Consider the following 15,841-nt stretch of genomic DNA (forward strand, 5'->3'; position numbering starts at 1 on the left):
CCCTATCCAAAGTACCCCTAAGGACTAGGACCTCCTGCCGTTCCCACACATGACCTACCCTCCTCTACGTGAGGACGAGTACTCACGGAACATCAGGATGAACAACCAGCATTAGCATGGCCATAATCATACTTTACAAAATTCCATATTCATTCATACATGAGTCGTTCCTCCCTGGAACGCTCGTTCAAATTCCACAACCATTATTTCATCTCATATACTTTTCATTCCTTATAATTTTTCACTTTAACCTCATTTTCGTCTTCCATTACAATGACATAAAATAACGAGCGTTCAGCCCTCTTCATAACGAGGACGAACGTGAAAACGAGATCGAGAACCCCTCGTTTCAGAACCGAATAAAACCGACACATCATAATTGACGAACGTCATTTTCTACTCGAATCAGTTGACTGAACTGACTCTAAGAAGATCAAATCATTCCTCAAAGAATAATTTAAGTAGGAAGGCTCTAGGCCAAATCCAATTAGATAAGGGCACCTCAAGATGATTAAATGACCATACCGAGAACAATTTAATTATAGAAGCCGACTGCCAGTCAATGACCGAACGCGGTACACGGATTTACAGAATTTTGGACGAACGCTATTTCCACCCGTTTGGTAAGTAATGATAAGGACGAGCGTTCGGTATAAGACCGAGCGCCACTCGTAACGTACGCTTTGGGTCAAGACCCATCGCGGAGTTGTACTCATAATAGAAATAAAAATAAAGGTAATACGAGATGGTGAAATTAGGATTTAGGAATAACTGAGTGTTCAAAGGTATATTTATAAAGTTTCTCAACTCCTCACATAATATTCAGGGCATCTACGTTTGGCCAAACGCTCAAACGTAGCACTAATACAAGAGGGCGTTCGTCCTCAACTAGGATTCTTTCTGAATGAAAGAATCCATTACCAAATCATTTTCATTAGAAAACTGAACGGTCAAGGACCGCCCAGTAACGTACATACACACTCATAAGGGAATTTCTTATCATAGTCAATGTTATCAAATTTCAGTTTTAACATATAGTCTCACCCATCTACAATCATACCATATTCAAATAATCATATCTTATATCATTAAATCACAGAAATCTCATACAGTTCATGCATCATAACATAGCCCCATCATTTTCATATCCAAATCAATTCAACGAACGTTCATGCAACACATATTCATATGAATTAAATTAATAAGCTTCCCTTACCTCTGAGCGTGAACGAACGTTCTCAGATATGGGCTAGGGTTTTCCTTCTAACAGAGGTCTCAACGTTCTTCAACACGTTCTACAAACTATAACCAACATAGACCAGACAAATACTCAGAATGATAGATTCAACTCATGCAGCCAAGAATTTGGGTTTGCATGTTACGGAAAAAGGCACGAATGGAGGAAAGATGAACTTACCAGTTCAGAATCGGTTCAAACGATCGTCCTCTACGCCGGAAGTGTAGAACTGGTGCCGGAATATTGATCGGAGGAGAGAAAGGGTGAGTTTTCTTAGAGAGAAGATAGGGTTTCTAGAGAGAAGAAGGAGGAAGATGGAAGATCAGATTTTGGAAAGAGAGTGCATGCAGAGGAGAGTGGAGTGTTTTTCTGAAAATCAAAGTTTTGCTCCACAGTCGAGAACGAACGTCCCCTCTTCAGTCGACACCTGTTTTCCACTAACTGATTTTCGGTTCTCCTTCGCTTGACACCTGGCGTTCATCATCTGAGTGTCGAGCCTCCCTCTTGACACGTGAATTCCACTAAGGACACGTGCTTGGATTTTACTGGTTTCTGACTTTTGATTTTTGCTGGGTCTGACAAAAAAGTTAAAACACACTTTAGTATTTTGTTTATTATTTATTTATATCTTTAAATTTTATATTTTCTTAATTTCACCTTTTTTTTCTTTACTTCTTTAAATGTATTTTTCATTTATTCATTAATTATATTTTATCATACTTGTGTATTATTATCATAAGACGAAATTGGATGTTGTAATATAACTATTTTGTATTTAGTATATAATATATTATCTTATCTTAATATATATTATCTTATCTTAATAAGTACAACATAAATTTGACTCATCCTTTTCTTATTATGTAGGGTTCAGGCCTCAAGAACACTTGGCCAAATATGCTTTCCACCCTTCAAGTCGGTATTCACGAGCTGTCTCAGCAGGATTTGCTACTTTGATTATGTCATTGCCCCTATCATGAATCACCTGAAAAAGAAAGTGAAAAAGGAAAACTAGAATCAACTTTTTCATAACCTAAAATTGGTGTAAAAGTTATTTCATATTTTTCTATAATCTGATTCAGTTTTTTTTTTTCTATTTCACTTGTAGAAATTCAAACAAGTGAGCTTCCCTTTTTAATGCTCTATGCAGAAAGCAAGGGACTGTATGGTAGAAACTAGTACACCCTCCCTCTTTCTTTTTCCTCCATTTTGTTTTGTTTTCAATCCAAGAAAGAACAACAAATAATTGGGGCAAAATACTTCTGCAAATCATTGTCAAAAACATTAACTTACAAAGTATGGAGTGTTGTATTTGTTAGGATATTTATCCTATTTTATCATCATTATAGTGTGTCAAGGGTTACCCTATTTATCATGATTATATTGTGTCTAGGATTACCCTATTTATCATGATTATATTGTGTCTAGGGTTACCCTATTTATCATGTATTTGTGTATCAATTTATTCTTATAAATAGAAGATTGTGAGAGGGATCAATTAAGCCCTCAAGAATTATTTATTTTCAATCTTAAGTTGGTATCAGAGCGGGTCGATCCCGCTCTGGTTTCTGTCTCGTAATATATATCTGTCCGGCGCCACACCCGCCGCCGGCCACCGTCAACCGCCGGCCACCGTCGTCGCCGCCGGCCACCGTCGTCCGTCGCCGGCCGCCGTTCACCGGCCGCCGTTCACCGGCCGCCGTTCACCGGCCGCCGTTGCCGGCCACCGTCGTCCATCACTGTCACAGTTTCCTTTGTCTAAACCCTTAAGGTTTTCTTGTTCCTCGCTAGTACTATTTGTCTTCTTCAGAGATGGCGTCTGACAGTACTCTTTCCTTCTCTGGAAGTCCATCAATTACCTCCGAGAAGCTAAATGGAAAAAATTATCTATCATGGTCTGCTGCTGTTGAAATGTGGTTCCTTGGCCAAGGGCATTATGACTACCTTGAGCGAGATGGAAGCCGTGTGCCTACTAAAAAAGCTGATTAGTGGAAACAAGCAGATTTCCAGTTGTGTACCCTGTTATGGCAATCAGTGGAACCCAAACTTCTTGTATCTTTGAGGGCTTTCAAAACTTGTCACTCCTTTTGGAAGAAAGCCCAAAGCATTTATGCCAACGATATTCAACGTCTCTATGACACTACGAACAAGCTTGCATCTCTTAAAATGGCTGACCATGATATGGTGTCCTTCATGGCTGAAGCCCAATCTGCTGTCGAAGAACTTAGGATGTTTTTGGAAGTAGATCCATTAGAGGATATCAAAAAGAAACTAGACAGAGTATGGAGTGTTGTATTGTTGGCCTAAAGCATCACCACCGGTTACCATTTGAACTCCAGGGGTTGCCTGAATGAAAGAGGGATTTATAGGTGCTCCTAGCCATGATGCAGGATTGACTGAGATGAAGCCAATTACAAAATCAGAATGATCCTCAGCAATTTTTACTGCAGTTGCTATCAAAGCTAATGACAAGATTACCCAAGTTGAAGAGAGCACCATTAGAACTGTACTGGGATTTGAGAGTATTTGATCTGCCCCCCATGTGCCAGTATATATCACATTTCCTGATGCATTGGAGGTGATTGGGGGAGACCGGATGTTGAATATTTCCATCATTCAACTGTGGTGCATGTAAGATAGTTAATTTTGTCTTCCATATCTCTTTTTCTTTGATTCCTATAGTTTCTAACAACTTAACTTTGTTGTTTTAGGTACATGGACACAATCGTTGTAGACCAAGGTCGGTCTTCCATGTACAGATTTGTTGAACCTCAGACCATTCAACCTTCTGGTAACACACTTGAAAATAGATAACATTATTTGCAAACATGGATGGATCAGTCAAAAAGAGACGTATACCTTGCCATACATTGATGGGTAGGTGTTGTTATATGTAAAAGTTCATTATTAAAGTTTCCTTAATTACTTAGTTAAATAACTATTTGTCCTTCGTGATAGGCCGCACTAGCAGTTGATGGTCATCATTCCCAAACAATGTAAAATTATATGATTTTGTTTGTTGCACAGGAAGATGAAAAATGACTTGAGAACCATGCTTCAAGGGTAAGTGTTTCTCCAAAAATGACTTTGAATTTGATTTTCCCCTTAAAATTTTATGATAAATATAGGTATGATAATTTTACTTTGTGTTTTCAATCTGTACAGAGTTATTGGTAAATCTCGAGGTCAACTAGTTCAAATTTTATATCCAAAGGTTGTAAGTCATTTATAGTTCTAATTCATTTTCTATGTTATTGAATGATCTAAATTATTGACTATTTAGTTTGTCATTTTAGTGTAACCAGCAGCATGATTCATGGGAATGTGGCTTCTATGTCATGTGTTGGATTAAGACCATCATTCGAGCTGTCATTACAAATGACTAGAATGAGGTAATGATGCATACCTTGAATATATTACAAATCAAATTCATCTTTAAACATATATGAAACCATAATGAATCTTTCTTCAATTTTGCAGCGCTTCAAGAGTACATCTCCTATACCAGAGGACACGATTAGGCAAATAAGGCAAGAGTGGACAACTTATCTTCTGCAAAGATGGAGTTAGGAACAATTTTATTTGTTGTTGAACATTGCTTAATTTTAGTTTTATAAGTTTATATATTGATAGTTTTGGTATTGGATTATTTTGTACATTAAGTAGAACTTTCTTTATATGAAACACAAATATATTATACTATATATTGTTTTGGGATGATTTTCTGTTTTTCAGGTGTGGTTTTAATGCAAAAATAAATTGATTTTTAAGAAAAAAAAACGCCCAGTAGACGTCGGTTAGTGCACTGACGGACGTTTATAGACGTCTGACAGTGCACAAACCGACGTCCAAACCCCTAATCCCTAAACAACCCGTTCAGGCATATAGACGTCCAGGGTGGCTTCAACGGACGTCTATATAGACATCCGGCCTGACACAACGGACGTTTGATTAACGTCACCCACAAAGATGTCGGGTGCAGGTCGGACGTCAAAAAACCAAAAGAACAGACGTCTAAAGCCCTTTCTGCACTAGTGCATGAATGTAGAGAACAGAAAGAGAGTTGGATAAAGCTGCTTTTGGCAAAGATTGAAGAAGAGGGCAACATAAAATATAGAAGGAGTTGAGAGATTTTAGATGGAGCAAACCCTTATAGTTTGTGTTTGTTCGCTTTGAACACGTAATTAGGTGGAGCACACTGAGAGTAGGTGGTAGCAATCCATCCTCTGGGAAAGACTTCACATTTTCAAAGTCATCACTAACTCTTAACTTTGTGAGAGAATGGAGTTTGAACAATCCCCACTTCTCCCTAGAAGCAACCAGCTTGGGACAATCCTCAATTTTCGAGTTTGCGTAAGCTTGAAGGCAAAACCCCTTCGAGAAATGACTCAAGATAAGGACAATCATGAAAAAGTAGAGAATGAAGATTGGAAAACAAGTGTAGTGCAAAGGGCAAAGAGGAATCCAAAGAGGACCATTTTTTATTTAGACCATGAAAGTTGTGGATTCTCAGCTCTTCAAGGAAGGAAAAGACTAAATTACGATAGTGATGAAAATGAATATTTAAAAATGAATGAGACATTTGTGTGATGTGTTTTTTTTTTTAAAATAGGGACTTCGATCGATTCTAATTTCAGAATAGAATACATTATGGTCTTTAATTTGATCTTGTGATAAAAATAAATTCCTATGGTTACATTATTTGAAGTGATAGTAGATTTGGATTTTTGGAATTTAAAACTAATAAATGAAATAAAGAAAATTTTACTATTTTTTTATAGTGAGTTTTCTCAATTCTTAATATTGTGTTTAAATTATAAGATATTTTTACTAAATTAGATATTTATGAACCAATAGGTATAATAAATATCATCATGAACTAGTAACAAGTTGGTGTTACAAGACGTAATCCAAACTCATAAAATATTGAAAATTAGAGAAATGAAGTTTTCTATAAAAATTAATTATAATTGATAAAAAAAATCATTGTTATCCTTGAATTAACCTTTTAAGCCATTTATTAAAAATTTAAATTTATTGCTAAATTTTGAAAAATCAAATTTGTTAAATGTATACAATCCAAGTAGAATGATACAAATATAAGGAAAGATTTGTATTTTTAATGTCTAACATTTATTCCAAATCCTAAAGCTTCTCAAAATGTTTGATTGATCTGAGTTAAGTGATAGAAATATAAAGATGATATAATTCACAATATCAACAATTTAATTAGGTTAGTGTTGAAAAAGAAAAGAGGTTAAACTCAAACCATGGAGAGATTAATTGATTTTAAACAAAAATGATTTTTCAAGGTTTCAAAAATAGATCATAAAGATTTTTATCAATCTTGTTACTTTATTTAGAATGAGATATAAGTATCACATCAAACATATGAAATAAAGCCAAGAAAATACAAGAGACACACAATTTTATTTTAAAAAAATACTAAAATAAAAATTACAACCAATTATTATCTAAAAAAATATAAAAAGAATTATTAATTTGTAACGGATATCCGTCATCCCATTAAAAAAAATTAAATATTTATATCCCTCGTTCACATAGATCTATTAAAGATATTTATTTAATAACTTTATCCCAAATATTCACAAATCTATTTTCTTTTTCATCTGTTCATATATCACAGAAAAGGAAATCGGCTTGTTGGACCCAAGGCACGCAAAAACTGATAAATGTATAATAGATTATGTAAATTAGAGCCGTATATATTTAAAAAAGTAGTGAGGTGTGGTGTAGAGAAAAAATATTTTAGTATCAATTTTTTTTGGAAAGAGAGAGAAAACTTAATAAAAATATTAAAACAAAACAAACAAACATTTTTATTTAATTATCGTTTTCATATTCTTTTTTATTTGTTTAAAACAAAAACTTAAAACACAATTTAGTATTTTGTTTATTATTTATTCATATTTTTATATTTTATATTTTCTTAACTTCACTATTTTTGTCTTTACTTGTTTAAATTTATTTAATATTTATTTCATTAATTAACTTCACTATTTATTCATTAATTATATTTTATTACTTTTGTATTTTGTATTACTATTATTATAAGATAAAATTCGATGATGTAATATAGCTATTCTGAAATTTTGTATTTAGTATGTAATATATTATCTTATCTCAAAATATATATTATCTTATCTTAATATTTATTATCTTATCTTAATTTATATTATCTTATTTTAATATATTATCTTATCTTAATAGATATTTTCTTATCTTAATAAATATATACTCTTTAAATTCTAACTATTTGTACGTATATTTACATATAAAATTTATTCAAATTTTAACTAATTAATTATCAATTAAAATTATCTCATGATAATAAATTTTTTAATCTTTTTATTTTATTTTATCTTATATCTTTAGTTTGTTTACCAAAGACTTAAAAAGTCTATAAAAACAATCTTGCATTCACACAAAGTACTCATTCATTTTCCTACTAAAAAATTCTTTCTTATTTCAGTGTGAGTATTGAAAAGAGTTTTTTTTCTTGTCAACTCTCATTCAATATTTGTCTTTCTCTTACTGTTCAATACTTGGCTTCAAAGAACAAGGAATTTACAAGTTTGGAAAATACATCATTTCTTCTCCAACTTGATTCGACAACAGTCTTTGTTTTGTTTAGGTAAGATCACATCATGTATGTTTAAAATTTGATCAATAGATTTGTAAATTATTCTAAACTATGCAATGCACAAAATTTTGTTATTTTGTATATAAATATTTTTTCATTTTCTTTTTGAAGGTTTAAAGGGTGAAAAGAATATGAGGCCAAATATCAATGAATCCCAAGATTTTGAAGGATCGTCAAAGAATTGCTTTTGCTCTCAAGAATATTTGATTCATGAGAATGGTCATAATGCTTCTTATTCACGACTTCTCATAAACTACAGAAACTATGTCTTATATCATAGTGAAGAACGTCTTGAAAAAAGACTCACAAAGAGTGATGTGAATGTTAATTTAAATAGACTTCTTTTCAATAAAAAAGAAGCTGAAAAATATTTTTTACCAATATTGAAAGATGATGATGATATCCAAAAGGGAGTAGAGGTTTGTGCCTACGATGATTATGGGAATCTTTATTCACTGGCCTTCAAGAAGTGGGCAAATAAATACTATGTGTTGAATGGCGAGTGGAAAGTTTTCTTCGAAAATCATAAATTGCAAAGCAATGATATCATCAGAACATGGATGTTTCGTCATTCAGAACATTCAAAGTTATGTCTCGCACTTGAATTTAAAAAGATTGAAATATAGTCCTAGTTGACTTAATGAAATGTTATAGAATTACGTTGGAGTTTTATTTTTAAGAATAGTACATTCTGGATGAATTGTTCATCAAAATTTCTTATTTTTAATGTTGTAAAGATTATATATTTGATTTTCATAATAGTTTTTCTAAAATTATTTGATATCACCAGTTCCATTTTAACTAGTTAAAAGTAGTAAGTTATATATATATATATATATATATATATATATATATATATATATATATATATATATTAATTAGAATACGTTGTGGTCATTAGGTATATTTTTTTATAATTTCATGATGGATTTTTTCATTTGAAAAGTATATTAATATTTATTAATTATTAGAATGAATTTTTTATGCATTTTAAAAATAGGGTTTGAATATTTTAAGATTTTAAAAGTGAATGAGAAATGTGTGGAGTGTTTTAAAAGAAAAATAAGAATTTCGATCTATGTAATTTCAACATATATTATGATGTTTAACTTGCAGTTCTGATCAATATAAATTACTATAGGTATAGGTTACAATTCTTTGAAGAGATAGTAGATTCATATTTCAAGAATTTAAAATTAATAAATAAAATAAATAAGATTTTACTAATTTTTTACAGGTGAGTTTTCTCAATTCTTAATAATGTGATTAATTATACGATATTTTTAATAAATTTGATATTTATGAACGAATATATATGTAATAAATATGATCATGAACTAATAATATTAAGTTTGTGATGGATAAGACTTGATCCAAACTCATAAAATATTGAAAATTAGATAAATGAAATTTTTTATAAAGATTAGTTATACTTGATAAAGAAATCATTGTTATCTCTGGATCAACATTTTAAACCATTCATTAAAAATTTAAATTTATTGTGAAAGTTTGAAAAATCAAATGTGTCAAAATGTGCTTCATAACCGAGTTAACTTATGAAAATATAAGGAACGAATTGTATTTCTAATGTCAACACTTATTTCAAGTTCTAAATTCCTAAAAATGACATTGATATGTATTTACAATATTTAATTGATGAATTAAAAATATTATGGAAAATGGTTTAGAGACATTTGATGCTCAGTAAAAGAATCATTTCAATTATACATACATTAATTTTTTGAGCATTTTTCTGCATAGAAAATCTGCATTAATATTTTGAGCTATTAATGATTTTTCTACATAAAAAATCTACCGGATGAAGTATTAAAGGGAAGGATTAAATATGTTTTTAGTCCCTAAACTATTGGCCGTTTCTGGTTTTCGTCCCTCTTTCAAAGTAAGGTACAATTTGGTCCTCATTCTTTTCGAAACGTTCGTTTTAGTCCTCCGAATTTTGGTTTTAGTCCTCATTTGTTGTTAAATGAGGACCAAATTTTTAAACAGTGTTTAGTTTTCGAGGACTAAAACGAACGTTTCGAATAGAATGAGGACCAAATTGTACCTTACTTTGAAAGAGGGACGAAAACCAGAAACGACCAATAGTTTAGGGACTAAAAACATATTTAACCCTAAAGGAAAATCGTCCAAAGTTTGATCATAAACTTTTTTATGAATCTTATTATCTTATTTAGAACGAGATGCAATATTAAGTATCACATCAAACACAAAAAATAAAGGCAAGAAAACATAAGAGACACATAATTTTATTTTAAAAGATACTAAAATAAAAAAATTAAAGACACGCTTTAGTATTTTGTTCATTATTTATTCATATTTTTATATTTTATATTTTCTTAATTTTACTATTTTTGTCTTTACTTATTTAAATTTATTTAATATTTTTTTCATTTATTCATTAATTATATTTTATCACTTTTGTCTTTTTTATTATTATTATTAGAAGATGAAATTGGATGTTGTAATATAATTAATTTGAAATATTTGTATTTAGTATGTAAATATATTATCTTATCTTAATATATATTTTCTTATCTTAATAAATGTGTACTTATTAAATTTTAAACATTTGTATATTTCCTTGCGGCGCATGACCATGGGAATGTTTTGGGTAAGGGAGACACATGTAGCAATTGGTAAGGCAGTGTAAGGGACACCACATACAAGATCATAGGAAGTGGAAGAGACAGAGGAAATAAGGGTTTGAGAGATTTGCTGGAGGAGAGAAGGGTAAGATATGATGAGGCGTAGGTCTATGTAGATTGGTGAGAAGATGCCAGATTTGAGCTTGAAGTTGCCAAATTTGACAGCTGAAATCTCATGGAGTTGAAGAACTAGAGACTCTACCAATGATGATGCTGACATTATATTTTATAATGTGTAATCCAAAATATAAATTTTAAGTTCCGTAAGGATACTACTAGTTTGTAAAAAAATATTATATGATGATAGAAGTGATTATGTAATGAAAATTGTAATGGTAATTATAATTATGCTTGATAGAAAAGAATGATCAATTTTATAGTAAAATATCAAATTACATGTTGACTTATACGAATGAAATTCTTGATATGCAAAGGAATATATATGTATTGGTAGGTCATGAAAGAAATTGAAAGTATAGGAGTTTACAAAATAATATTTAGTAATCAGTGATAAATATTTTACAAAAAAACTCTATTTTCTTAAATAGGCAACACAATATTTTTATATGAGAAATTACAAAAGATATGTAAAGGGAGATATTATAGGAGATTTCTTATTCACAATAATTAATGATAAATTCTGACATTAATCTAGGTAAAAAATAATCTAATAAAGACTAATAAAATTATAATAAAATACATTAACAATATCTTTACCAAATGAACCATGTTAGTTGGAGGAGTGGTTCTTTATAACTTCACAATGATTCATGTAATAAATACTTTATATATGCATTCATAGATGTAGGTCAAGTAAGAAATATAATGATATTTTGATAATATTTTTTTATAATATTTTAACATCATTTACGTGTTATTATGTGATTGGTATAAAATTACTTAATAATCAATAATAATAATTATAAACATTAATATGGACTAATCACATAATAACACGTAGATAATATTAAAATATTGTAAAAAATGTCCTGTGAAAAATATCATTATTCTAAGAAGTCACGTCATGTGGTAGAATAGATATCTTTTCCCCTTTTCCCCCCTGTGAAAGCTTAGACTGGGTATTAAAATATGGAGGAATTTGCCTTGTGTTTCAACTGCTGCTATGATATAATCACAGAAGGGATGTTGTGAATTTTACGCCAATGCTCTCCATCCCTTTGGTAACGCTGCTTCAGTAAAGGGCAATCATGAATGTAGAGAACAGAAAGAGAGTTGGATAAAGCTGCTTCTGGCAAAGATTGAAGAAGAGGGCAACATAAAATATAGAAGGAGTTGAGAGATTTCAGATGGAGCAAACCCTTATAGTTTGTGTGTGTTAGCTTCGAACAAGCAATTAAGTAGAGCACACTGAGAGTAGGTGGTAGCAATCCATCCTCTGGGAAAGACTTCACATTTTCAAAGTCATCACTAACTCTTAACTCTGTGAGAGAATGGAGTTTGAACAATCCCCACTTCTCCCTAGAAGCAACCAGCTTGGGACAATCCTCAATTTCGAGTTTGCGTAGGCTTGAAGGCAAACCCCCCTCGGGAAATGACTCAAGATAAGGACAATCATGAAAAAGTAGAGAATGAAGATTGGAAAACAAGTGTAGTGCAAAGGGCAAAGAGGAAGAGTACCAGCTTGTTATAGAGAGAGTGACAAGAGAATCATGTCTGTGCAAATCCAAAGAGGACCATTTTTTATTTAGACCATGAAAGTTGTGGATTTTCAGCTCTTCAAGGAAGGGATTGTTGACAAGAATTTGGTGGAGGCATGCCTCAATGATGCAAGTTCCATGAATTGTGGCCTTTTTCAAGCTGGATGGAAAATCTTTCAGGAAAAGTTTTTCACACAAACGCAACTTCATCTCATGAATACTTACAGCCTTGGGAACTGAATCCTCCAAGTGTGGGCATTCACAAATTTCCAATTTCTGCAGAGAAGGAAGGTGTTGAGGAAGGGCCCTTCTCAACCATGGACAACGCCTCACAGATAGCTCTTTAAGACAAGACAAACCTTGGCCTTCTTCATTGTGATCTTCAAAACTGCACCATTCTTTCCATGCATTCATTTCCTCAAATTTCAATATTTCAAGAGATCTGAAAGGAATATTTGAGGAATCATTACCACAGAACTCAGGACCAATGACCTCTATTCCATAAAAGCATGATATGGAAAGCTCCTTCAGAGAGGGAAGCTGCCCAAATGGTGGTAACACAAAGCAGAATTTGCTTTCAGTCAGTGCAATGGACACTAAATTGGGCAAATGAGATCCCCCAAACCATCTTGGAAAGCTGGTTCCATCATAACGTAAAACAGAAAGCTTTTTCAAGTTCCCATTTGGTTGAAGAGCCTCCAACACCTGTCTTTCTATTATTGAGTCCTCATTTTCATTGCACCTTCCAAATTTGTTACCCCAATTCAACACTAATCCATCTAAATGCTTTTTACCTTTCAGATTAGCTTCCATGGCATCCGCAGGATCGGTGACATTTTCTAACCGGAAAATTGAAAGTGTTCCTTGAAGATTGTTGAGATTTCCCAATTCCTTAACATCATGCTTCCTGATAAAAAAACTAGTCAGTGTGCGAAGATGTTTCAGCTTTCCTATGTGGTTTGGCATCTTGTTTATCCCGCTCATACGTAAATCAAGATGACGCAAGTTGACAAGTTTGTGCAAATCTATGGGAAGCTCATCCAAATGATAGCACCATAATAGTAGCAGTGTCTGCAGATTATGCAGCCTACAAATGGAGTCAGGCAATCTTTTAATCTTAGTGTACGAAAGGTCTAAATAACGCAAAAGCTTTAAATTGCCTATATCATCAACTAATTCGGTGAGAAGACAATCATGGAAGGATAGCACGCGTAAATATTTCAATGTAGACAACAGAATACGTTGTTTATCAGTGTTGATCAAGCCTCCTCTGCCAAATTCCCATTTGAATGCCACAAAACAACGTAATCTGTTACACTTACTAATATGCCTCAAGAATTTATCATCAATGTTAATTTTGCTAGACCAAATGTGGCGTGCTCTTTTGGTTATAATTTTCTCCAAACTGCCACTTATCTGTGAACAAAACTCTCCTGAGACAGATTTTGCTAAATCATTAAGAAGATCATGCATAGTGAAGCACGAAGCACGGCGTCTTGATTGTTGGAAAAATGACCTTGCTACTAGATCATTGAAGAACTCAATGCCTAACTCTTCTTCACTCTTATTTATTTGGCAGCAATTCAACAAACCTTCTGCCATCCACAGTTGGATTAGCTGATCTCTGTCAAACTCATAACCCTTTGGAAATATGGAGCAATGAGCAAAACAGCGTTTCAAATAGGAGGGGAGATTATGGTAACTCAATCTAAGAGCAGGGTTAATGTTGGCATCGTTGTCAGATAGTTGCCACATATCACTCTCCAATATCTTAACCCATTCATGCTGGGAGAATTTCACTCGCAAGATATTTCCCAATGCTTTCAAAGCTAAAGGCAATCCTCCACACTTGTCAACAATTTTACTGCCAACTGATACAAGATATGGATATTTGGTGGCATCCTCGTCATGAAATGCAACATCTGAAAATAGCTTCCAACAATCTTCTTTCTCCAATGGCTTCAAATGATATAGATGGGAGGAGTTCATGACCAATGCTACCTTCTCATTACGAGTGGTAATAAGAATCCTACTTCCTGAAGGTCCATAAACGAAGGGGATCTGCAGTACCCCCCAACTTGAATAGTCTTCGTTCCAAACATCATCTAGAACAAGGAAATATCTCTTTCCCATCAGTCTCTGCTTCAATTCAAGTTGAAGTAGGTTTAAGTCTTTTTCTTCTGCTCCTTTGGACCCAAATGCCTTAAGAATTGCTCTTGTGACAGCAACAACATCAAAATCTTGTGAAACATAGACCCAAGCTTTAAGGTCAAATTGATCTAGTACCCTTTGGTCATTATACACAAGCTGACTAAGGGTGGTCTTACCCATCCCTCCCATTCCAACTATACTAATTATGGGCACCTGATTGCATGTGACATTGTCTGAAAGTAAAATCTTTATGATTTCCTCTTTATCTTCCTCTCTACCACAAATGCTAGATTCATCCACCAAGGATGTAGTTGGCAATTGCTTGGATTGTTTCCAACTGACTCCAACTTCATTGCCAGAAAAAATCCCCTTTCTTAATCCTAGCATATCCTTTTGGCTTGCAAGAAATTGTATGTTCTCTAGTAGTTCTTCAACCCTAGATGCAATTTCCATGTCAAATGGATTAACAAAAGCCTTGAAGAAGCCTCTCACCTTGCTAGTGGCAGGCTGAAATTCAGCTTCCAGCTTCTGTCTTGATGCCTCATTGGCAACCTCATCTAACAGCAATTCTGCTTCATATATAGCCTCTTTCAGCTGATCAAGCCAGTTCATCACGTTTGAGGTTTTGTACTGCCTTTCCTCTGCATCCTCCAGCACTTGGTTGATGGAGTTCAGCACAATATCTAGCTTTTTGAGCATCTTATCCTTGAGTTTACTTCCATGGAAGTAGTCTTGGATATCCCTTGAAGCCAACTTGTCTAAAGTCACTTGAAAGGCAGCTGCCAGAAATGCCCCACTCATACACTCTACTGCCATGAGTCCTTTGATCGAGTCACTTCACAATCACCACCTTCACCCCATCAACACCTTCTGTACGAACTAAACACAACCCTTAATAACATAAGCACAAACTCACAATCAAAATCATACAATTCAAACAACAAAAAAGTTACACAAGGAAACCTTACCTTAACTGCTGAATTTTCAACGTTCTTTGAACCTTTGAATTTTCAGCTTCAATTTCAAATGTTTTCTTTTTACTACAATTGTTTAATAATCTAAATTTACACCTGCCTTTCAAATCACGACAGGTTATTACTTTTGTTAAAAATTTAATTCGTTACTATGTAAAATGATTTAATAAGAATAAGATGGTAACTTTTTAGTACAATTTTTATTTTAGATTTTCAAAAATGACAATACTTTTTTTTTTTTTTTAAATTTTGTCTCATAAATGAATGTTTTATGTAAAAGATAAACTGCATAAACACTATTTTAAAACTTCAGATTCAAGGAAAACAAAGAAATGTTTTAGCAAAAATGTTACACCTGAGAAAAGTTTAATGATAAAATAGAGACAAACTCAATTTTCGCATCCAAATTTAGATATTGTAAACATATTTTACTGTTTAATTTAAATTGAATTATGACTTAAGATACTTATACTTAAAATTAAACATTGGAT

The 15,841-nt window shown here is 32.7% G+C and overlaps 2 protein-coding genes across 2 annotated transcripts; both read right to left on the reverse strand.

The window, feature by feature from the left end:
- Window positions 1–2,114: 2,114 nt before the first annotated feature.
- On the reverse strand, window positions 2,115–10,787 carry LOC148201319 (uridine 5'-monophosphate synthase-like). The gene is made up of 4 exons (XM_088108794.1): window positions 10,490–10,787; window positions 3,563–3,699; window positions 2,931–3,077; window positions 2,115–2,222 (listed from the first exon to the last, which is right to left on the reverse strand). Exons 1-4 carry the CDS (start codon window positions 10,785–10,787, stop codon window positions 2,115–2,117), a joined length of 690 nt encoding a protein of 229 aa, XP_087964920.1.
- Window positions 10,788–11,240: 453 nt separating this feature from the next.
- Window positions 11,241–15,356, reverse strand: LOC148201320 (putative disease resistance RPP13-like protein 1). The gene has a single exon (XM_088108540.1). The coding sequence runs from the start codon at window positions 15,190–15,192 to the stop codon at window positions 11,689–11,691; it is 3,504 nt and encodes a 1,167-aa protein (XP_087964666.1). The 5' UTR covers window positions 15,193–15,356; the 3' UTR covers window positions 11,241–11,688.
- Window positions 15,357–15,841: the final 485 nt, after the last annotated feature.

The sequence above is a fragment of the Vigna umbellata genome, chromosome 3, assembly GCF_029865625.1.
Source record: "Vigna umbellata cultivar VRB3 chromosome 3, Vumbellata_1.0, whole genome shotgun sequence".
NCBI lineage: Eukaryota > Viridiplantae > Streptophyta > Magnoliopsida > Fabales > Fabaceae > Vigna > Vigna umbellata.

Coding starts and splice junctions, on each gene's coding strand:
- LOC148201319 (XM_088108794.1), bottom strand. CDS start 10,787: ATGTCAGCATCATCATTGGTAGAGTCTCTAGTTCTTCAACTCCATGAG. Junction 3,700..10,489: donor CCGCAAGGAAATATACAAAT/GTTTAAAATTTA, acceptor TCTTGTCATTAG/CTTTGATAGCAACTGCAGTA. Junction 3,078..3,562: donor CAACCCCTGGAGTTCAAATG/GTAACCGGTGGT, acceptor ATGGACTTCCAG/AGAAGGAAAGAGTACTGTCA.
- LOC148201320 (XM_088108540.1), bottom strand. CDS start 15,192: ATGGCAGTAGAGTGTATGAGTGGGGCATTTCTGGCAGCTGCCTTTCAA.